This window comes from Achroia grisella, unplaced genomic scaffold (genome assembly GCF_030625045.1).
Source record: "Achroia grisella isolate CSIRO2021 unplaced genomic scaffold, CSIRO_AGI_Agris_v1 utg512, whole genome shotgun sequence".
Lineage (NCBI taxonomy): Eukaryota > Metazoa > Arthropoda > Insecta > Lepidoptera > Pyralidae > Achroia > Achroia grisella.
In genome coordinates this window covers 2,173,695-2,198,313 of record NW_026712906.1, presented here as the reverse complement: position 1 = coordinate 2,198,313, position 24,619 = coordinate 2,173,695, and the positions used below count along the sequence as shown (strand labels likewise).

Below are 24,619 nucleotides of genomic sequence, written 5' to 3'. Positions count from 1 at the left end.
ATTGGTGTTTTTCATTGAATCTGATAAGAGCAAAACCCACCTTGCATATTGAAAACCTCCATAGTCTAGTTGTGGGTTCCATTCCCATGGAAATATTTGTGTTATAACACAAGTATATTTTAAGTTAAGAACAAATGTATTTTGTCTATTAGCATATATTATCTGTGCTATTAGTAAATATCTCTACCAATTGGATAAAACCTATAGATACTCTTCATAGACTCTACATACCTTATGAACAACAAGTAATAATTTAAAAAGGTCACCGTTGTTGATAATGTTTCTAGAAATATTATTTTACATTTTTTTTATACATTATAATTAGAATGTAGAAACATAATTATATTGTATAAAATAAATGTATACATGCATATATGCAGTCGCAATCAAATACGGTTGAGAAAAGTTCTCTCGGTATATTGATTTAGCAATAAACTAGGTACCTACGTGATGAGCAGGGGTTTTATTTAAAGAAACTATAGAATGTTTTGTAAAATTAGTGGTGCTGTTTATTGTCTATAGCCGATTACTACCACTTTCATTTCTCTCTTTTTTTAAAACTATTTTAATCTTACCAGTTGCCAGCATCAAGACAGGATTCGTAGGCATCATTTTCTTTAAGATTTAACAAAATATAATTAGTTAAAACAGAGTTAGTAATCAGCTTCTGACATTCTGCTCTTGTATGTGGATACTATCAGACTTATTTTATCACATATAATCTTTAAAAAAGTTTCATATTTAATTTTTTTTATTCTTAATTTCTCTATGAATATATATTTATAGAGAAATTAACACATCGTTCTATAAGAGTTAGCATCGTCATAACAAGATTTTAATGTAATATTCTCTTATCTGTGGAATTGAACTAAAATTGCATATATGTAACAATTGTAATGGGTCTAAAGAAAGGGATTTTGTGTAGATTCACGCATAAATTATTTGGTTATCAATGATTGACTCATGATTGACGCCGCCTTCACATCAAATTTTATTAAAATCCGTTTAACCGTTTAAATTGGAATGGTAACAGATAGACAATCATACACACTTTCGCTATAATAATTTTAGTAGTAACAATGGACTAGTGTAGATAAAAAAATAGTTCGTATCACAGAATAATACACAAAGTGATCTATTCTAACAGAACTATGATACTTGTTTACACATCATAAATTCCTACACAGAATCAAACAGTAGTACTTATTATATTCTGTGCCGCTGGTGTAGGTAAATATAAATAAGTAGATACAAAGTAATTTCTGCTATTACTCATTCAACATTTAGGTGGATAAAGTTTCATGTCAAGCTTGTTCCGTTTTGCTCCACTCATTTCCTTCGGCTTGTTATCGGCGAATACGTGATGTCAGTTTTATGTAGAAACGTGTCAAGTGCGCACGTCTGTGCCTCCTATAGATAGTGTTATTAAAAAAATTATCGTTTATGGTATTTCGAAATTTAAATTCCGCGATTGTTTTTTTTTTATTGTAGACATTTTTGTGATGTATGCCAGTGTTGTGTGTTGAATAATGTCGGCTCTATTGAAGAATGTTACAAATTGCATCTGGCACGCATTCGACTCCTTGCAAAATAAATCAACAGTGCACAAATCAAAATTGAAGGTTTGTAATACTAATCGGTATAATATAAATATTAAGATCCATTTAGTTTGTATAATACAATAAATAAGAATCTATATAATATCAGACTAAATAAATAAATTATGTGAATTTCTATATTAACTTTATTTCTTTAAAAGTTAACTTTTAAATACTATAATTAGTATTTCTTTAAATAAAACTATTAATGTTATCTTAGTCAATAAAGAAATAGATCTTATCTTATTAATATTATAAACGCGAAAGTTTGTGACTATAAATGGATGTTGGTTATTCTTTCACGCAAAAACTACTGAACTGAACAGTAATATAGCTACTGTAAACTTTCATCAAAATCCGTTCAGTAGTTTTTGCGTCTGAATAACACATAGGCTACAAATTTCATGCGGGAAAAACCGCGGGCACAGCTAGTATTTTCATGAAATAAAGATTTGACCAATCTCACATGATTAAAATTATTAACGCTTGGCGGTTCATTGCCCATCTAGACCAATTAAAAGCTCCATATGTTACTGATTTATTAAACTAAATTATAAGTTAATGAAACAAATATATTACACATACTAAAGTAACCATAGGGTAAAAATATTAATATTAATACCTACCTAGACAAAGTCATGTCTTGTTTATTTAAGTAGGTAGGTAGGTATTTTTGTAGTAAATATAGGTCGCGCGAGCATTTAGTCACTTCGTTTTACCACAAAGGAAATAAATACTGAATCTAAGGTTTATTTGTATATATTTCTGGGAACCAGCAGTGATACGGCGGATTTTACCCTAAAGTTGAGGGGATTTTTTTTGCCCATGAGGTAAAGTTGGGATTCTGTGGTATTTGGAAAAAAAGGTCGTCAAGATACAAATTACTTTATGTGGGAGTTTTATTTAAAACTTGAATTTTGAGCAGATTATTGGCAAAATATCAGCAGTGATACTGGGATCACTGATACTGATATCACTCTAAATTTGAGAGAATTTTTGCCCATAAGAACAGAAGTGAAGTTACTGTCAGATACTGATCACTTTATTTGGTGTTTTGTATTCAAAACCTGAATTTTGGGCAGATTATTGGCAAAATTTGAAGTAATATTCTCTGCTACTTGAATACAATGCTTTTTATTTTACTTTTATAATAAGGATTGAAATTACGAACTCTTCCTGATGGAAGTTTAGGATTGCTTCCATCAGGAAGCTATCGCTAACGGCACACACGGCTGTCACTGGCGAGATACTATCTATACTAATACATATTATAAAACTAGACTATATTTATTTGTTTGTTTAAACGCGCTAATCTTAGGAACTACTGGTTCGAATTGAAAAATTATTTTTGCGTTGGATAGTCTATTTGTTGAGGAAGGCTTTAAGCTATATAACATTACGCTACGACCAATAGGAGCGGAGCTGCAACTAAAAATATTGAAATGAAACGCAGACGAAGTTGTTGGAGGATAAGCATGAGGTAAAGTCCGTCCGTCCGTTAGCCGGTGGTGACTTCGCTAATATCTCAGGATTTGTATTGTCCCGAGATATTGTTATTATTAACAGCGCCATCTAATCCAAACCTATGCAGAGCTTCTGTTATTGGTATTAGACATCTGGTAGAAATACATACATAAATACTTTTTTTCTATTTGGAAACAATCATTATCATGAATACAAATGTTTATACAGAGCGAGGAATCAAACCTGCGACGAAACCGCTAGACAACATGTATTTCATGAAGCTTTCTAGGTCACAGCGCAAGGAGGTGAATCAGACTTGGTCACTAAATACAAAAAACAATTACTCTAGTATGGTAGAAAGAAGTAGGTATAGTAAATAGATACTTATTATGTAGATAGAGTTTTGGTAATGTAGTTATAAGTACGTACATACACAATTATCGGACAAAATATCAATAATAATAGATAACAAGAATGTATGTAAAATAGGTACTTAATAATTTTTATTGACACAGACAAAACAGATTGATTGTAAGTTACTGATAATAATCATTTGTCTAAGGACAAACACCTTTATAATCATAGATAACTTATATAAAATAACTATATGATAGGCACTACATCATTAACACATAAACAACAAAAATTCAAAAAGCAAAATCAACAAATTTTGAATTTTTTGGAATTTTGACACTACATGATTAACACATAAACAACAAGGTATAAAACATTTTAACTAAGACTGCTATCTGCTAAGTAAATATAATCTGCCGACCACTTTGGAGGCGACGTAGCAACTAATTAAAAAATCTATCTCTGATTTATACACATCAGGGATGTTAGGGAGCTCCGTAACCGTAACCGAAATTATCGGATATCCGATATAAAAAAATATTCGTAATCGTAACCGAATCCGAAATAAAAGTTTCGGACAATATCGGATAGGGGCGAAGCGTAATTTAGACACGTTATGTAACCATTTTATTAGCTATTTGTATTTTACTTTTGAAATTCCTTAAAAAAATAATATTCCGAAATTATCCGAAACTAACGGATAACCCGAAATAATTTCATATCCGTATCCGGTATAATAATCATTCCTATATCCGAAACCTATCCGTATCCGAAATTTCATATCCATAACATCCCTGATACACATGAATATTGTACCGAATAATCTGTTTTAAGAACTCATTATCATGCTATGTCCGTTGGATGCAAGTATACAGCGAATATCCCCTAGTTTTAGAATGTTTTAAACAGTAGAATAGAATAGAAAATCATTTATTCTAAGAAACTTACATTGAAGCACTTTTGAATAGTCATCACATTTTTTTTAATCTGCCGCTTATTCGGAAAGCTTTCTCATCACAAGAAGAAGGAGCAGGAAACACATTTAAATAATTTTATAGTTACTTTACATTTTTAGTTAAAGTGTGAATACAAATAAAATTTTCATCGTAGTCGTATTAAAGTTTTTTTTTTACGATAATGAAATTACGATTCTGTATCTGCTAATTTATATACAATACGTATTATATCTAGACAGTGATATTTTATTAGCCTTTCCCTATTACAGTGACCCAAATTGCGTCCTATAGTAACTGCCCCCCAGGTCAAGGGAGGTGGGGATTACGTCACCCTTTGTCTAGACCAAAATAGGCTGTACGTATATAATAATACCTAAGTAGAGTCACGAACAGTAATATTATTATTGTGCCTTACCACAATAACAATTCTTTGTTATGTATTTATAAATGTTTGTAGTTGTGATTACTGTGAGGATGACAAGTACTAGAAATTTATATATAATTCCTCGTGATAATTTCACTGTATATTCAATTCATGTCAACTAAGATTTCCTCCTTATTACGGAGATTATATATTATAATTAAACATTTATTAATTTAACAAAATGTTGTAAATCTTAGCAGTCCTGAAATTAATTCAAATTTTATTCCTATGTACTTATATTGTATTATATTGACGACAAATGTAGAGAAACTCATGAATTTGTACATATTACTCCTGGTTGCAATAGACCTTAGCATACAGTAAAACAAAATTTCGCTACAAACCACGTGTATCAAGTGCTACCACATAAATGGTGGTGAGACGAGCTTGACCACTTTCACAAACAACACATTTTTATAACGGTCCCACTCATGCAGGATGCTCATAACAGCACCAAAATATCAGGAGCTTACAAAAATTAAATGCACTAAATATTCCGTTACAATATACTTAACAATTAATTAATCCCAGTTTTAATTTATTTATATTTAATTGAGTCACCAGTGCCGCATGTTTCTTAAAAAAAGGTTGTTAATAATATGAACTCTTCTCCCAGTACTCACAATGTACCATGTCAAGTCGACCTCCACACAGTTACCCTAGAAATTATCTTGGTAAATTCACCAGGTAGTGACAATTCCTCGTGAATTCACCATAATGGGCTAACTAACCTAAATTCATGCTCAGGATGAGCAGATAGGTAGTTCTCTACTGATGCCCCGCCAACGTAAGGAAAGCAGGTGATCATTGCATTATGATTCATTTAAATAGAATATGATAACAGAACATTTACTTTCAATTTATTTCACAGTGTTTCAAAACCAAGCCAAGATTATTGTAATTGTACATTTTTATCCTTACTAACAAATGCGAAGGTAACTTTGTCCGTCTGTCGTGCTTTCACGTCAATACTATTGAACCGATTTAAAAGAAAGTTGTAACACAGATAGTCTAAACCCTAAGAAAGGATATAGGCTACTTATTAATACAATAAAGATTTGTAAGAGATTGAAAGAGGAGATGAAAAGTTGTATAAAAGTATCGTCATTTTTAAAACTAGAGGGTAAAATCAAGAGCTTAAAAAATAAGTGAAACTTATTTTTTAAGCTCTTGATTAAATATCAATAATATATATATTAACACTAACCTAACACTCAGATTGTAAAAAAAAAGATAGATGAAGGATGAAAGTTTGTATGAAAATTCGTAATTTTTGAAGCTAGAACGATAAAACTTATTTTTTTGGGTTAGATTATTAAATATTTAATACTATCCAAGGTCACTATTCCACACGGACGAAGTCGCGGGCACTGCTAGTTTAATATATAATATCCTATAGAGATATCTATAATATAACACTAATTAACCACTGTAAATTAAGAACATACAATACGCGGTGAACTTTCTCGAAAATCATTTCGAGCGTTGATTACGCACTCTTGCTTGTAAACTCAGAGCATTGGGCATACTTTCCTTTTTGAAAGGATTACTAATTAAGGAATTGATACCTGTGTGGCGGTGTGTACATACATTTAGTTGTTACTTGGTCGTATATGATAACGAATTTTTATTATTCCTTTTTAAGCATAATGACGGAATTATGCAACCGTCTTCGCTTACGGTATACGCTGTTGCACTATAAGCGGAGGATATTAGGATGAGCATGAAACAGATCGTGATAAATTCATTGGGAATGAATGACGATGGTTTCCAAGAGGGACTATTCTATGACGTTTAAGTAATTCATACACATAACATCAAAGAGAATAATAAATGGATCACGTCAAGTCAACTCCAATAAATATTTTCAAATTTAACATTCTCGACTGAAATTAAAACGGTAACAAAAATATCATAAAATATTAATATATATATATAATAGGGTTATCACTAAAATATTTTTCTAATAAATATTTTTCTTCTTTAATATTTTATTAAATTATAAATACTGTGACCACAAGAGCGTCGCTTTTAGATTATGAATGAATGAAGGAAATTTGTTTATATGTGGGATGTACTATTCAAAAAGCATTGTGGTTTGTATTTTACATTAAAATAATCAGCGCAACGTGAATATTTGCAATTACTTTGTGGTAAATTCTATTTTACAGGATATTTTTTATTAAATCTATTAATAATTGCGAGTATAATCATTATTATACTTTTAACAATCAATATAACATCTTTTATAATATACTGCAATTACGTAGGCATGTATAATTATTAAAAAAACATACCTACTTAATTAGGTGACAATTTAACTCCCAGTTTATCTCAAGTAAGAATAATAACCTCACACGTGTTGTAATTGCAAAAATGCAGTTAATTATGTTTATGAATTATAATTACTTAAGAAGGTGCCTAGGCATGCAAAATTTTTTAAATGTAGCAGCCCTGACATGAACTCTAAATGTCAAATTACGGTTGCTTTCACGGCGTTTTTAGTCAAAATACTGACATTTAGTTAAAAGTATGTCACTTCATAATGACATGTTTGTGTCAACTGGATGATTGATCGATAATTGATCATATACGTACATATTATGTAGTAGTAATACATATTAAAACATGGAAAAATTGTGTTGACTTTATTGAAAACTTACTGACTTAAGTGGCCATTGCTTATATCAATTTATATACCTGATTATAATGATATGTACGCGTTACTACTTACTATTGACTTAGTATGCGTACATACCTGACTTCTGTTTATCAATTTCCTGTAATTGTGCAGCATGCAAATGCAAATGGTTGTATTGACACGCGTAGCATGATAAATAAAAAACTGCAACCAACGGGCAGACACAAAGTCAATTTTATGTGTACAATTATACTTTATTATACATAGGTATATATATGTAACTGGAATGGTAAATTTGGCGATAAGGAGTAAATATGAATGCGAAACATACGAAGATTCTCGTACTAATATGGAATATGAGAATTATTTATTTTCGCTACAAGGACATTTTTATCCTCGAACAGATTTGTATAACATGTATTTTTACCGATAATCCTATATCGGTAAAAATACATATAATGTATGATGGAGATTAGATCTGCAACATCGTACATTGAGCCTTTATCTGAATATTCATTTTTTCGTACGAATTTACTCGTTTTTATGGTTGATAACTCTGGCACTAACCATTACCTATATAAATTCTTGCCAGATCCCATGTGACGCTTCCCATTTGATCGATCCCGCGTCAATTCAAAAGGGGATCGAAATTACGATGGCCTGAGCCGACCGTTCTAAAATTCTAGCAACGCATTCAGACTAAAGTCGTATCCGTCAGGCAGGAGGTTTCAGAGTTCCATAAGTCCTTCTGCGGGTTTGGGGTGACTTCTGCACTCGCCCTCCATCATTTAGCGAAGCTGTAAAGGCCATCTGCGACCAAGAGCATTGTCAATCTGCTGACATGGTACATTTGTGTGAGCAGCGCAGGACCGATCCGATGATCGGTCCTGCGCTGGAGGTCCTGGAGATCTTTGGGGGAGGTCTGTCCAGCAGTGGACGTGGATGATGATGTCACGTAGGGCTGACTGACTTGACCTCAAGTTCATCTTATCATCCTTCACTGGTGCCAAGCCAGTGCAAACTGTTAGCCCAGGCTAGTGCGTCATTCCATTATCATACATTAAAAATCCACTACTTTCACTTCACATGTACCTAGATTACAAAGCAAGCTACTTGGCGGCAGAGATAGATGAGAAGTATGTACCCACGTGAAGGACTTTGTAGATACTCTACCTCGCTAAAATATTCAAATACATTATATGTTTGATATTGTAATATAAAGAGAATCTCTGATCTAGTCCAAGTTTGTAAATGCAAATGAGTAGATAGGTACATACAGTGACTCATGTTAAGAGCATTGATCTTAAGTAAGACTTACTTCGCCCACATAATAATGCAATACTATTTGTTACGTTAGGTAGGTAGATAAGGAGAGGGGGGGGGGGGGATAAGCATGTTCTCAGTCCACGTTACATTGTGTTGCTTATTATCTACTTAACTCTGATTTTCCTTCAAAACGCATAAATCTTGCGCCTTCTAATTTACTGAAGGATATCATATGATTACCATCCTGATAACATGGAAACAAAATCAATGCAGTTGAAATCAGTAGACACGCGAAGCTACTCTTATGTGTTATTTGATAATCTAAGTGGTCTCACGTACCTTTCCATTGTTAACATGTTCGATTCCCGCATAATACAAATTTGTATTTAAAAGTATGTCTCTTTATAATGGTCTGGGGATATTTCCCATGATCGCAGGTTCGATTCGTCTGTGTTCATAAATATAATTGTTTGTATCGGTCTAAGTGTTTTCTATTTATATTATATGTTTTAAAAAAAAAATCCTATCTGTGTATTTATATCAGTTGTCTAGTACCCATAACACAAGCTCTGCTTAGCTTGGGATTGGATGGCGCTGCGTAAACTTTCCAAAGTTATTATTATTATTATAAAGTAATATTAAAATTATTGTTTTACCTCAAAATATATTTGTATCTTTCGCAGGTGCTGACTGCTAACATCGGCACTCTCCTAGACCTCTATGGCGTGGAGAAGGGTCTAGACCACTTCAAGTCCTCACAGGAGTTAACGTTTGATGAGTTCCGATATTACCTCCAGCATGAAGTGTTCAGCTCGCTGCCGAAGACCATGACCTTACCGGTTATTAGAGATTACGAGAAGAAAATAAGCGAGGTATACTCATAACCATTTTATTTTTCAAAAAAAGTTTATTGTTCGTTTGCTCGTATACAGTAGCAAGTTGTTGTGATAACTGACTAAGAGTAATTGAACTTCCTATTTTTACTGATATGTATCTTTTATAGACTAACTTCCTATTTATCAATCATCGAGCTGTTGATTGACATTGTATAAAAAAACATGTCATATCACCTAAATAATTTGTTTAAATACTATATATTAATACAAAACTACTTTATACACAAAATCAAAGTATCTTTTACAAAAAAATATAAGAATTAACATTTCAATTGACATAATACTTTGTTTCGGTATAAAAAATATCTTTGCACAAAAGAATATTACTCTATTAAATTAAGAATGTATTATTAATTTAAGCTATTTTGTATTTATTATAATAAAATTCTAAAATCAAAATTTTAGACAACAGGTGTTTTTGGTAATAGACCAAACTTTATTTCCTTTTTTGTGTAGTGTAGTGTTGCAAAATAAAATAGAAAGTAATTTATATGCAATCTGTTTGTTAATATGTATTCAATTAAAAATATTTTTTATGTACGCCATTTTAGCCGTTTTAGCCACAAAATTTCTTTGTTACAGAAAAACAAACAATTATTAAATTTAAATTGTCATTATTAGTGTCTTTCTTATCTGTGGTTTTAATTGGCGCGAAAATATGCTTTATAAGTGAACAGAAATATAAATTACAAACAATAACTGTAGATTATATTTTTTTTAATAAGTATAGTACATATCAAAAAATATTATTATAAATTGTAAACAGTCTTTTAAATATTTTTTTTTATCTATAAATATAATATGTTGAATATTTCCAATTCTTTTATATATACGATATCTCGTATTGAGTCTTTTTATACCTTTTATATTTTTATTCAATTGAATTCAACTCGGGGATTAGGTACATTATATTTATTTGGTCCTAAATTACTATGTATAACATAGCTAGTTCAAAAAAATATTATACTTCCTACAATCACAACAGTAAAGTATACAATAAACCCAGTAAAAACTTTTATTATAAACTTATAGGTATTTAACCTTAACAATATACGGAAATCTTATTTAAAAAAAGTAGAGCAGTTGTCTTTTTACGGAAATACTAAGTAGCTATTATTTTTACTATTCTTGTTGAATATAAATTCGAAACGGTTTTTGTTGGGTTAGCAGACTCAATGCCGTCTTTGCTCGCAGACATTAAACTTTACTAATATGGGCTAATAGATAATTTGATATCCGAGACAGAGTATCAAATAGCATTGCGGTAATACGTGCCACAATATATTATTAATAAATAAAATAATGAGAAAGGAGATAAGTAACCGAATACATAGTCTTATTTATTTGGACTAATATTAATTACATATTACATATATATTACAATAAAAAAACATTTATTCAGCATTGCATCAGTATCTGAAGTTTACAATAATGTATGTCCTAATATATATGTATGATTAATAATCCTGACTCTGAGTAATTTTTTATTGTTTTTTTTTATGTTTACTTAGTTTGTTAGTAGAGGGCAGTTTTGAACCTAAATGCTATCGTAGTCTTTGATTTTTTATTGTAATACTTTACCGATAAAGGCTATAACAGAATAGCAAAGGGGGTGGACTCTGCCCCCTCTGAGTTGTAGACCGTTTTGTCTGGATATTCTCACTATAAGCAGCAATTGTAACAATTTATTATTTGAGACAAATAAAGATGATGATGATTATTATTATATGTATAAGTAAGAAATGTTAAAACATACTGGTAACTCTGAAAATGACTGCCATTCAGTTTACTTATCCATCTATTCTAGTTTGCAAATCTAATATATATAATTTTATATGTTAAAAATACATATAACTAAATAATAATAACAGCTTCGTGATTATTACTGTCATGAATACAATTGTTTGAATTCTATGAGTATGGTAACAACGACCATCCGAAAGGGATGTGGTATTATTAAACCGATACACTACCATTGCCATCGTTATATGTAGATAACCACATAGTTTTTCTATGTTCTGTTAGTCGGCGGAGTCCAGAAGCCTTTTTAAAAAATAGATTTTTTACTAACACTAAGAGAAGGTATATTATTGGAATACTTAGATGCTTTACCTAATCAAACACGAGTTAATAGGTCGGGATCTTGTATTGGACTGATTCATTTTAGTTACAAGTTATAAAAGAACAATGGTTATAAACAATCTTTTTGTTTGTTAGTATTATTGTTATACTGTGTTAACTGAAATCCTTTCTGTACGGGGATGTAACAGTTCGTTCTTTCGTACGTTTTAATTATATTTGTAAGAAAAGTGTGAATAGAGGATGGAAATAAATAAATGAATAATCATAAACGTAGGCACAAAAATGCCCTAAAAAAACATGCCACTGGTTGCCATAACAGCAGTGTGTATCCTAGTAAAAATGATATTGATCATAACAAATGCTAGGTAATTATTAAAACGACACGCCGCAAACATTGACGTAAGAGATCTCAATTTTTCTCAGCAATAACAAACCATTCGTGGCTGATATTTGTGTATTCAATTTTTCATATATTTAACATCATTTTTCTTGTTTTCGTTAACTTGATTAACTTTTGTATTACAATTTAGAAGATAGATTGATACTGACCCTGAGAACTGACATAAACTACCTTTTATGACAATAAAACTAGACGAAGTCGAGACCTACACCTAGTAAGATATATTTGGACAATTTATGTCTTCTATTTCCTATTTCGACCTTGGTGTTGCCATATTCGATGAAATATCAATGAAACGTCAGCCTCCTACGTAAAACCTATGATATAATTATATTACCTATAGTTTGCTACTCGAGGTCAAGGCCTCTCTAGATTACGTTGTATATAGCAAAAATTGCGCCAAATTGCTTCTGCCTAAATCAGAGACTGTCAACCTTTTTTTGTATAGATAGGTCTAGATTTATTTGTTGTTAACAAGTCCACAAATTTAGAAATCAGTGTACTACTGATAATGACATGTAGTACAAAAAGCACTTTAAAATCATATTTAATACTAAAATGAAATAAACTTCAATCAAATGTTATTATTGATAATTATGAGCCAGAAGATTTGTCAAAGTTGACGACTTTGACAAATCTTCTGGCGGCGCGGCGGCACAATTTCGATACAACATAAAATACAACGACAATATAATGACAGTCTCGGTGGTTTAGCAGTTTGACGCACCGCATTACTTCCGTTGGTCGCGGATTCGGTTACTCGTACGATGCAAACATACAAATGTTTCTCATTAATTCACGATGACTGTTTGTATTGGTCTAGGTATTGTCTATGTATGTGTACAAAAAAAGTATTTAAGTATTTCTATCAGTTTGTAAGTACCCATATATTAGCTTTGTTTAACATGGGAATAGATGGCGCTGTGTGAATTGTCCAGGGTTATAATAATCAGATTTTCAAAATAATTAACTCGTTCACATTTTAACACGGACGGACCACTGGTTGGCAACCCCTGGTCTAGATTATTGTGCGCTACTTTGAATAGAAGCAGACATTATCAAGGTTTCGTATAGATGTTGTGAATTATTGGCAGAAGATTTATATACGTCATCCAAAAGTGAAACATTTCTAAGAGGATCGAGTTAATTTTAAACAAATGGTAGAGATAAGTGGAAATTTTAATATTTCTAAAATAGAAGTTAATAATTTATAATCTTACTTCAATAAATATAACGTTACAAAGAATGATTAAAATTTTTAAAAAATATTTCCTATACATCTATACATATAAATAAAATTAGAGTGTCTGTTTGTAATATTGAAATAACCGTTTTTACTACATGCATATGAATATAAATACGGTACATACTAAAGTAACGTTTTTTACAATTTTTGTCTGTCTGTTTGTTCTGGCTATTCTCTGAATTGGTTGGACCGATTTTGACGGAACTTTTATTGGTAGCTGATGTAATAAGGAGTAACTTAGGCTACTTTTATTTTAGAAAAATAAAGTTAAATTCCACGCGATCGGAGTCGCGGGTACATCTATATTATATAATACCTAACATAGTATATGCGTGTACGAATACAAACCACAAAAAACTACTTCCACCGCTTTAAGGGAACATTGAATTAACTTTGAGTAGCATAATTTTTTAAGTCGTTCTTATTTAAATACAAACAACTAAATTTAGATAATATTTGTGAGATCAATCCTTTCTTATAACAGCAAGGAAATAAGTTCTCGTCTAAGAAAGGTCGCTTTATTTTAACTATAAAAACTTACAGATCATTACACATACAATACATTTTACATAGCACTCATGTTGACAATGACAGCCGACTGGTCTAGCGGTTTAACACACATTACTTACGATGGTCGCGCGTTCGATTTTTCGCACGGTGCAAAAATTATATCCATAAGTATGGTTGTTTGTATCAATCTGGGTGTTTTCTGTTTATATTATGTACGTATGTATTTACAATTAAAATATATTTTTATCAGTTGTCTACTGGGACTAGATGGCGCTGCGTTAATTGTCCGTGGTTATTTACTTATTTATTTTACTTATTTTGACAAAGTCATTTGTTTCCATTTGAAAGTAGACTAAATTATATTCTAACATTTTCAAATAAAATATATGAATCTGTTTATAGATAACTGAGGTAAAAATATTGTCAAAATTGAGTAGGTATCTACTTATAGTTTATCTGAAGTCGGTAAAATTCAAAGAACTTATTTTACTTATTTATTTTTATGAGTATCAACCGATTTAAATTACAACTTATATATATGTACATACGTTCAATATGAACGCATATATATATATATATATATATATATATGTGTGTGTGTATATATCTCTATGTGAGGAGAAATATAATTTTATTGAGCACATGTTCGCAGTTTCTCTTAATTTGAACGGGCCTATTTTTCATTCACGATAGGAACAAACGATCTCCTGTACAGCTGCAGTAAGTGGGACGCGATAACAGAATGGAATTGTAAATTAAATTACTAACGCACAAATGAACATACAGAACACATATATACATGTATATGTATCGAAATTCAAACAGCATAATACTCAAACTGCTATACAAATTTGATTTTAGTTAGTAATATTTTAAAGAGGAAAGATATGACTTTTTATTTGCTTTTACTAGATAATACTGGCTACGATTTATTAAAAAAAGCAGACTTTTTTTTTTAGATAAACTGTAGCTCATATCCGCCCTCATGTATTAATATAATATAATATATTTCCATGTAAATTCTCATTTATAATATGAACGGATAAACTCAAAAAATACTTATGACTTAAAAAATAGTTTCACTTGCAGTAATCTATTGTACATTGTCAACGAAAAATATGGATTGCTGCTGTATTTTAGTTTCGACAAAAATATTGTCTACTATTATATAATTGCACTCGTAAAAAGCTGGAGAAGCGTGTTATTAGAAAAAGATTCACCAAAACTTAAAAATTACAGACGATATTGCATATGTATGTTACATACAATATGCAAAATTTTTGATATCGGCTGGTAGAAATCTTTTCAATAAAGTGCTGCCAACTTAATAATTAAAATGGTGTACTTCTCAGGTCTGTTGGCTGGTTTGCCGCAAGAACCTTTTGGCACGAGACAAACCTATCTTCGATGATGACTCCGTGCTGAAGTTATTCAGGATATACTGTCTACTCGCGGATTTGGTGCAGGATGCAGATGACTCCGAACATTACATGGTAAAGTTTCAAACATTTTTCTTTTTATAAACTATTACATATAGCCTTTATCCTCTTTTCAAAACTAATATTTATTTATTTATTTACTCTTTATTTCACCAGAAGTAAATTAAAAGAACATAATGTGAGGGTTGCTAGTCCTTACTAATATTATAAATGCGAAAGTAACTCTGTCTGTTTGTCTGTCTCGCTTTCACACCAAAAGTGAACCGATTTAAATGAAATTAGTACACATATAGTCTAGACCATAGAAAGGGTGATGGGCTACTGTTTAATGCGAAAAAAGGGTTGTAAGGGTTAGAAACGGCAGATGAAAGTTTATATAGAAATATCTACATTTTAAAGCTTGAAATTTATTTTTAGGCTGTTGATTAAATATAAATAAAGAAAAAAGGGTTGAAAGAGGAGATAAAATGTTGTACGAAAGTATCGTAATTTTTAAAGGTAAAATCTTGAAACTTATTTTTTAATCTAATGGTTTAATTAATAAATAAATATGACACTCTAACTTTGTAAAAATTTTACCCTTAAGGCGGTAAAATAACATAGGGGGTGAAAGTTTATATGGAAAATAGTGTTTATTGAAGCTAGAACAATGAAACTTTTATGGGTTAGATTATTGAATACTTTGTCTACATTTGGTCAAGGTCACTATAAAACGCGGACGGAACCGCGGGCACAGCTACTATTAAATACTTATTTTTATGTTAAAAAAGAGATAAGTGATGGAACGATCGAATACTACATATACATTTCGTATGAAACATAGTGATAAAACTACTTTACAAATTGTAATGTCAAGGTGAACTAGCATTAGTCGTATTAACTTCTATATGAAAATCTATAGATATATCATAACGTAGAAGTGTATGATGACAGATCTATTTTTGTTTTGTGTACTTTACGCTTCAATTGCGATAACCTATTGCATGCATTACAAAAGCAAATGACGACAAATGATACTTTTTATTAACAAATGTTATTTTTACGACATATGAAATATTATTGAAATGTTTCACACTGTATACGATTAATTTACCAATTTGAAAAATAATAAATATATGATGAATGGTATTCTAGTGCTGTTGATATGAACATTGATTACTGAGGGAGTAAACCATCTATATATTAATAAGTGCAGCAGAAACTTTGTACCCCTTTTTAAGTAAATTACTCGGTTGACGTAGTATGAAATTGTTCACACCTGTAGCACCTTTTTAGCTGTGCCCGCGGTTTGTTCCGCCGGAAATTTATAGCACATGTTTTATTCCGATGTATAAGCTATAATACTGTAAAGTTTCATCTAAATCCATTTTACGTGAAAGAGTAACAAAATATCATCCATCCATACTCACAAACTTTCACATTTATAAATTTATAAGTAAGATACAGGGAAAGAGTGCAAAATATTTTATTAGCATCACTACATAGTATAAAACAAAATCGCTGTCGCTGTCTGTCCGTCCCTATGTATGCTTAAATCTTTAAAACTACGCAACGGATTTTGAAGCTGTTTTTTAAATAGATAGAGTGATTCAAGAGGTAGGTTTATTTATTATACATATATAATACATGTACACCTGTGCGAAGCCGGGGCGAGTAGCTAGTTATGAATAAAAGTACAATAAATAAAAAAAAACACTACCATGTATTTGACACACACACGCACAAATGTCAATTTAAGAACACATTAATATTGTCTGTCTTTTTACTTGCCTATAGTCTTACTAAATGTCAAACCCAGCCATAATGAATTCTTAATAATGTTCGAACTTATAATTCAAACTAATTACGGTCTAATTTCGAGCACTGAGCGACCACGTAAAAACAGTAAAAGTAAAAAATTACAAGTAAAAAATCATCTTGGATACTTCTATTCTAACAATTTTAGACGTCTAGCACGCTTTGTAAGCTGTGCCTTAGTTGACGGGTGAGACATGGCAGTCAATAGTACTTATACACTTACCATCATGTAGTACATCAACTTACTAGTTATTGACAACTAGTAAGTTGACGTGCGCTAGATCACCGAGGCCTAACGGTTTACCACACCGTTTTATTTTCGATCGTCGCGGATTCGATTCCTCGCACGGTGCAAACATTTGTATTCATGAGTATAATTGCTTTTATCGGTCTGGGTGTTTTCTATGTCGTGGAGATCTTTGGGGGAGGCCTATGTCCAGCAGTGGACGTCTTCCGGGCTGCGATGATGATGATGATGATGATGTGTTTTCTATGTATTTACAAAAATATATCTAAGTATTTATATCAGTTGTCTAGTACCCATAACACAAGCTCTGCTTACCGCGGGGCTAGATAGCGCTGTGTGTTTTCCAGGGTTATTTATTATTATAAATATTAGATAATTCCGCGCAAACTTTTATACTGCGTATCGCATTTTACTATATGATGATAAGACCTCCCCAAGTACTTACATTGACGTCATTAGTTTAAAAAGGAAATGTGCTGCCCAGATGTTGCTTTACAACTGTACAACTGGTGTCTAGAGAATTATGCTGAGGTCAATGTCCGTTATATTAAATCTTTTATTTCTTCACTATATGACACATCCGCTAAGTGGACCGACAGAAATATTGTTTTGTATTATGCATCTAATGTTATGAAAAGTCATATTCATGAATTAAATTAATCAAAAGTTTATAATATAAATTCGGGAAAGTAACCAGCGTATATCCAAAAATAAATCAATATATTCAACCGCTATACCACCAATATGTTTTTTAATTAATTATCACACAAATTTAATACAAAATAAGTATCATGAAACCGCCAAACTGTTTAGCAGTTTGTCTGTATGTATCATCGTATTATTAGAACACACTTAGTTTATAATCTATCTCATAGGATTGTATTGTGAACTTCTACAGCTTATAACCAGTTAAATCGTCAAATTGTGAATTGGCCATATATACATAACTAACTGTAGCTAATATTGCAGGTATAGGTAGAATCTAGGATGGTTCATCTTTTTGCGAAATTTGTGGTAAAATGGAATAATGAAATCAAAAATCATTTATTTATGTAGGACATTAGCAGCTTCTGAACTTAAATTTTTCTATATTAATATTTTTACCCTACTGTCCACTTCAGTATTCAGATTCAACTAAGAGGACCTGGCAAGAAACACAACTGAATTTTCTTTTATTTTTAGATTGTGTATTTTTGTTCACAATTTGACTGTTTAAGCTGAAAGTGTTCACAAATTACATGGTGATAAATAATTCTAGGTAATACTGCAACCATCCGAAGCGGGCATCGTCGCTGAACAACTGGTCCATTGTCTTGGGCTCCGATGGGACGCGGCAGACTGGGACGCACTGGGGACCTCCATCGGTCATTTCAAATGGGCAGCTTTTCTTGCAGTATTGGAGGCTAAATACTGCTCCGACCAACAGCTACACTCTAAGGCTTTGGTGGAAGCTGTCGACGAGATCTATGATGTGTTCATTGAAGATATTATAAAGAAGGTATTATTTAATTCATATAAATTAATATTTTTTAGAAGACCGGCTAATTATCGAAGGTTCAGTTTAGGGTAAACATACTCGGTGTTGATCACCAATCACGAACCCGAAAAACGGCTACACAGCAGTCCATTGCACTCGTATGTTATGTTCTCGTACAGTCAAAAATCGAACTAGATAGAGGCAATTGCGAGGAGCTCTGTAACCAAGGAGGACAACAAAGAGATACCATCATAAAAACCAGGACTACTCTGTCAAGAGTGAACGACTATAGAAGAAGAAATTAATATTGTAAAACAAAAAGTTTTTATATTTTGTATAAATTGGATAAACTCAAAAAATAGTTAACCTATTTAAAAAAAAACAGTAAGCTACATTTTCAGCGAATAATATAGGCTGTATTTTACAAATATAGCGTTGCTGATGCAACTTTTTAGTTATTAACAGACACAAAAAACTACAAAATATTTTTTTTTACTTTAATCTCTTGTTAAAAATTGCAATAAGAAGTCTGCATAATTTACACCATTAAATATGCAAACTTCTTATTGCAATCTCTATTATTTTTTCTATTTTTTTTCTTTTACACAGTAAAGAAATAGATAAATGAGTTACCCTTTTCTAAATTTCAGCGTGGAGTAGAAAAACGAAATTATTAATTAGCAGTATGTTAGCGAATGTTGTATACATTCTACATACATAGGTATATGTAGGTTAGTTCCCTAGATTTCAAAGATAACAAACCATTTCTGACGCCAATCGTAACTTGACTCTCTCTTTTATTGGAGCCTTGATACTCGGCGGCTATTATGACGTCAGTAACTCATTACATTACCGTTAACCTAAATCGGACTTGAAGCTCACAAAATGTTGGTTTTTATTGTTGGTAACAAGGACACATAATCTTAAAAATGTAAAGTTAAACAACAAGTTATTTAAAAGACGTAAGTTTCTCGTCCATTATTCTTGACTGTATCTACATTCCGAATAAGGGATAGAATGAAATAAATGATTATTAAAAAGTGCCTCTTTTTATATTATTTTCAATAGAATTAGTAGCATGGATTCATACAAAAAATATTTTGATGTAAGCCATAATTTGTAGGCTGTATTCGGTATTATTTTGATGGCACTAAACTATTTTTATGAATTTGTGTCATCCATATAACTATACGTTAGGCAGTATAGATCGTTATAATATTAATGAAAAATTATATATATATTATGTAATGAAGGTAGTTATTTATTTATTGCTCGGTTCACCAAATATTATATGTACACACTTTGTAATTTTATTACGCAAGTGAATTGTTAAAATTTTATAAGAAACAAATATCTTAAACCATATATTACTGGCTCTAGCGGCATGACCCCTAAATCCTGCAGAATGAAACACATGAGTGGTAAAGCGGGTATCACTTGATGACTGTGATGATTCATGTACATAGGCAATGGTTGCCGCCAACTTGTCCATTCCAGTAATAAAAAATATATTTCAGGGCTACCTATTCAAACGGGGCTATTTACTGCCAACAATGCGCGAATACTGGTGTGTGCTACAACCCTGCGCCCTCACCTACTACAAAAGCTCCTCGCAGAAGGAACAGTGCGGTAGAATCACAATAGACGAATATTGCTCCGTAGAGGCTTCAGCAGGCGAGGGTAGAATCCAAAGATTCCAACTCGTCACTCCAGATAGAACATTCGAATTCGCCACTCAAGACCACAAGTGAGTTCTCATCAAAATATGTTTTAATTAGGTTATTGATTTCAGGCTTCTAATGACACATATTACAAATACCTTATAGTAGTCTATATACATATTAAATAATGTTGTCTTTATGGTTACGACACTGACGACGACAATTTGCCGAGGTAGCGCAGATACACCACCTTTTGTTTTATTTATACTTAGAATTCTGAATATACGTTACGCAAAACAAAACCCTGGTCGTGACGCAATAGTTTGATAGTAACGCACAATAAGACAAGTGAGAGGCTAAGAGTGGGCTCACATTATCAGGTTCCGACCGAAAGGCACGTGCGATTAGTTGCTACGCCCCGTTCTTCGGCGTCAAGTCTGTAAAACAGTATAACTGTAAACAAAAAGGGCCTAACTGAGCATAATTCTCATTTCAAATTTCTACAGAATGGCACTAGAGCCATATTTTTATTCTAATATAATTATATCATCTACTAATATAATAATTAAAACAGTGTGTCTGCCAATTTGTTTCCTCGACAAACGGCTGAACGGAACTTAATTAAAAATGGCATTAACATAGATTGTAACGTCTTCATGAGACGCCCGCAATAACCCAAAATGTTTACTATTCCGAGGGACTAAGGTCTCTTTCGAAATGGCAACGCTTTGGGGTGTTCTTCAAACCAGAACAAAGCTCACTAAGCTGCTTAGTAGCTGAAATGGGTGAGATAGAGATACCCACGACAATTTTACGAAGTGTACCTAGATACAAAACAGAATAACTATACAGAAGCCGACTACAATGGATATCAGCGGTGCGACAGGCGGCAGCAGTCTCAGGAGGTGCCGAGGGTTACCAAAGGAAAGCTAGAGCGTGCAGACGTGGTGCCGGCGCCAGGAAAGAGAGAGAAGCTAGAGACGCTCGCGCGCGACTACAGCATGAAGTGCGAGCGAGACTCGCTGCAGAAGCGCAGGCCCAAGTATTCATTATATAGTTAAATACTATCTTAATGTATAAAAATTAAGTATCACGTTATTTGTCCGCGATGAAATTCTAAACTACGAACTGATTTTGATGTTTTTTATATGTCCACACGGTAGATCTGAGAATAGGTTGTTTTCTTTATTTGTTAACTTTCTTTATTTTGGTTGTTTTTTATGATTCTGCATTAAAATATACATATAATCTTAAATTTTCACACTTCTTCCATCAATCCCTATTTTTAATAGCGATATAAACTTGTATGGCATAACAACGTTAGCCGGGACAGCTAGTATAAATATAAAAATCATTTCGTGCACAACTTAGTAGCCAACTTAGATCTCAAAAGTCGTGAATTTCAGTCTATCGACACCATAACCATTGTGTATCTATTTGTTTTAAAAAACTGGAAGCCGGCAATAAGCTCGCCAACTTAAATTCAATATAGGTAATTTAAATGTGGATATATCAAGTGTTCTGTTCATAACGCCATCGACAACTGATAAGAACCTTTCTATCTTATCTACCCTATCTTGGATAATTAATAGGAAATATATAATATATTATTATACTTATTTCTTACAGGAGTTAGCAGAATTAGCACAACAAGACAACAAAAAGTTAGAAGAATTGAAAAGTACTCAAACGGAATTGGAAAAATTGTTGCAAGAAGAAATTCAAGCAAAGAGGGACGAAGAAATTGTACGGGCTTTGCAGGCCAGGTAGGTGTCGTTACAGATTCAACTTAAAGATGTATATTGTAATATTATATTTGAAAAGTATTTTTAAATATTAACATATTTATACATTTAAACTTTGCGGAAGAACATCTCGAAATGATAGTAAAAACCGTATCAAAGCGGTGCGTGAAACAGACAGTCTAAAACTGCGATTTGGTTGTACATATTTTATAGGTGCCTATATGTTTAGAAAAATTATAATAACAAAAACAATAGTCCAAGACTCTCCATACTGCGCCATATAAGTTCCAAGCTAAGCAGACCTTGTGTTATGGATACTAGATAACTCATATAAATACTTAATTATATATTTTTAAATAATATTATCTGTGATAATACTCAGTCCAATACAAACAATCATACTCATGAATACAAATTATTGTCGTGCGAGGAATCGAACCGGCGGCCGTCGGAAGTGAGCTTGACCACCGAGGCCATAATTTTAATTAAATAAAATACTTTATCTTGAAACTACATACTTATTACATATTAATTTGATTTTTGTAATTAAGGGTTTTAGCAGAGGAATGGGAAAGGCGAGAAGAATTGGAAAGGCTTCAAGAGGAACAGAACAGAATGCTTGAAGAGGAGAGGTTAAAGCGAAAACGGTTCGAAATTCTACAAGCCAAGAAGGAAGAACAATACAGAGGTGAGAATAATTTGCATGTACCGCAATTATTACAACTCATTATGTCGTATTAGAAGTAGGATAGTAATAGTGATAAGGAAGAGACCCTATAAGGTCGACCTTTGCGAGGTTGCCCTTGAAAATAGCTTGAAAATAGATAACCATTTTATGTGATTTATTCCACAAACTACTGAATTTAATCACTAAATTAGTAAAAAAATAGTAAATGAAAAACTTTGTGTAATGAAAATTGATACAGAATAATGAAAATATCGGCAGACAAAAAATTACGTCTCTGTATATACTGAAACGATTTTAAATTCTTTTAGTGTTGAATAGGCCATTTATCGAGGAAAGGTGTAAGCTATATTACATTACGCTAGAATAAATAAGAGAGGGGAAATTTTTGCCACATTTTTCAGTGCAACCGCACTGAAAAAATTTCCACCGTTTTTACAACAATTTTCAAGCGAAGTTGCGCGGATCTTCTAATCTCAAATAAAGAAATAAATAATATTTAAATATGAATTAATAATGTATGCTTGATAATTATAGAAGCAGAAAAGCGTCTGAAAGAACTGGAATTAGAGAAGCAACGGTTAGACAACGAGCTGAAGGCAGCGCAGGAGAAGATTACCAAGACTGAGCTAACAGCACAAGCTTTGAACGTCCAATTAAGAGTGAGTACAGTGGTACTGATGACTGATGTAAGAAAGAATAGACTTTAAAATTGTTTTTTTAAATATTACGCCTTTTTATATACTACAACAACCATTATGTCGCAAAGCAAAAAATATTTGAAATTGTTCATGGCTTATATAGAAGTTCTTATTCCACAATAAACTATCTTTGATAAAAAAATAGTAGATACTTATTTCATAAAAATATGTATAAATCATCAATCATATGACTAGCTACCCGGCCCGCACCTATTAACCTTCCTCTTGAAACATTATCTACTGCTAAAGACTGCATTAAAATCCGTTGCGTAGATTAAAATATCTAAACGAACAGACAGCAGAAGTGACTTCATATTATTCTATGTAAAGATAATAAACAAAAATTTGATCAAATGTCGGCGAATATATCGCATAGTATGTGTATAAAATGCATATGTATAGGTCATTTTAGATGTTACACAACAAAATTGCATTTTTAATCTTAACAAAATAAAAATAATTATAAGAATCTCTTATTATTCAATGCAACAGTTATTGACAAAAAGAAGATATTGGATAACGGGACAAAAAAATACAACTAACTGAAAACTAGTTTATTTCAGTTGTCAATTATATTTTGTGTATAAAATTCTATTTTCTGTTAATTTCCAGGATATAAACCCCATTCTCCGCAATGGTGAGAGAGTGCGTCGAGCCATCTCTTTCATACCGACTGCCAAGAGTTCCTCTGATACCCTGATAGACCTTAAAGCTATCAGGCATATTATGGCGGCGGATGACGATGAGAAAATGTGAACATGTTATAGAATAGTGTTGTATCACTGTGTAATCAGTCCACATTACTGACAATTCCCTTCCTCCAATAAATGTCGAATATGAATCAGTTGTGACTAAGATGCCTGTGTTATTAAATTTGTGATACGAGAGTCATTCTTATTTGTTATTACATGCGTTTGAGGTATTTCACATTATAAAGCAGTTATAATGACACTAGCTTAAGCCCGCGACTTCATCGTGTGGTATATACCTTTTGTAAAGTAAATAAAATTCATAAAATAAAAATTGCCTA

The 24,619-nt window shown here is 32.0% G+C and overlaps 1 protein-coding gene across 1 annotated transcript; it reads left to right on the top strand.

The window, feature by feature from the left end:
* The first annotated feature begins 1,354 nt into the window (after window positions 1–1,354).
* Window positions 1,355–24,422, top strand: LOC131846800 (differentially expressed in FDCP 6-like). Its single transcript, XM_059196207.1, has 10 exons — window positions 1,355–1,622; window positions 9,387–9,575; window positions 15,190–15,330; window positions 18,579–18,818; window positions 20,315–20,544; window positions 21,311–21,500; window positions 22,088–22,224; window positions 22,755–22,891; window positions 23,426–23,550; window positions 24,202–24,422. Exons 1-10 carry the CDS (start codon window positions 1,530–1,532, stop codon window positions 24,343–24,345), a joined length of 1,626 nt encoding a protein of 541 aa, XP_059052190.1. The 5' UTR covers window positions 1,355–1,529; the 3' UTR covers window positions 24,346–24,422.
* Window positions 24,423–24,619: the final 197 nt, after the last annotated feature.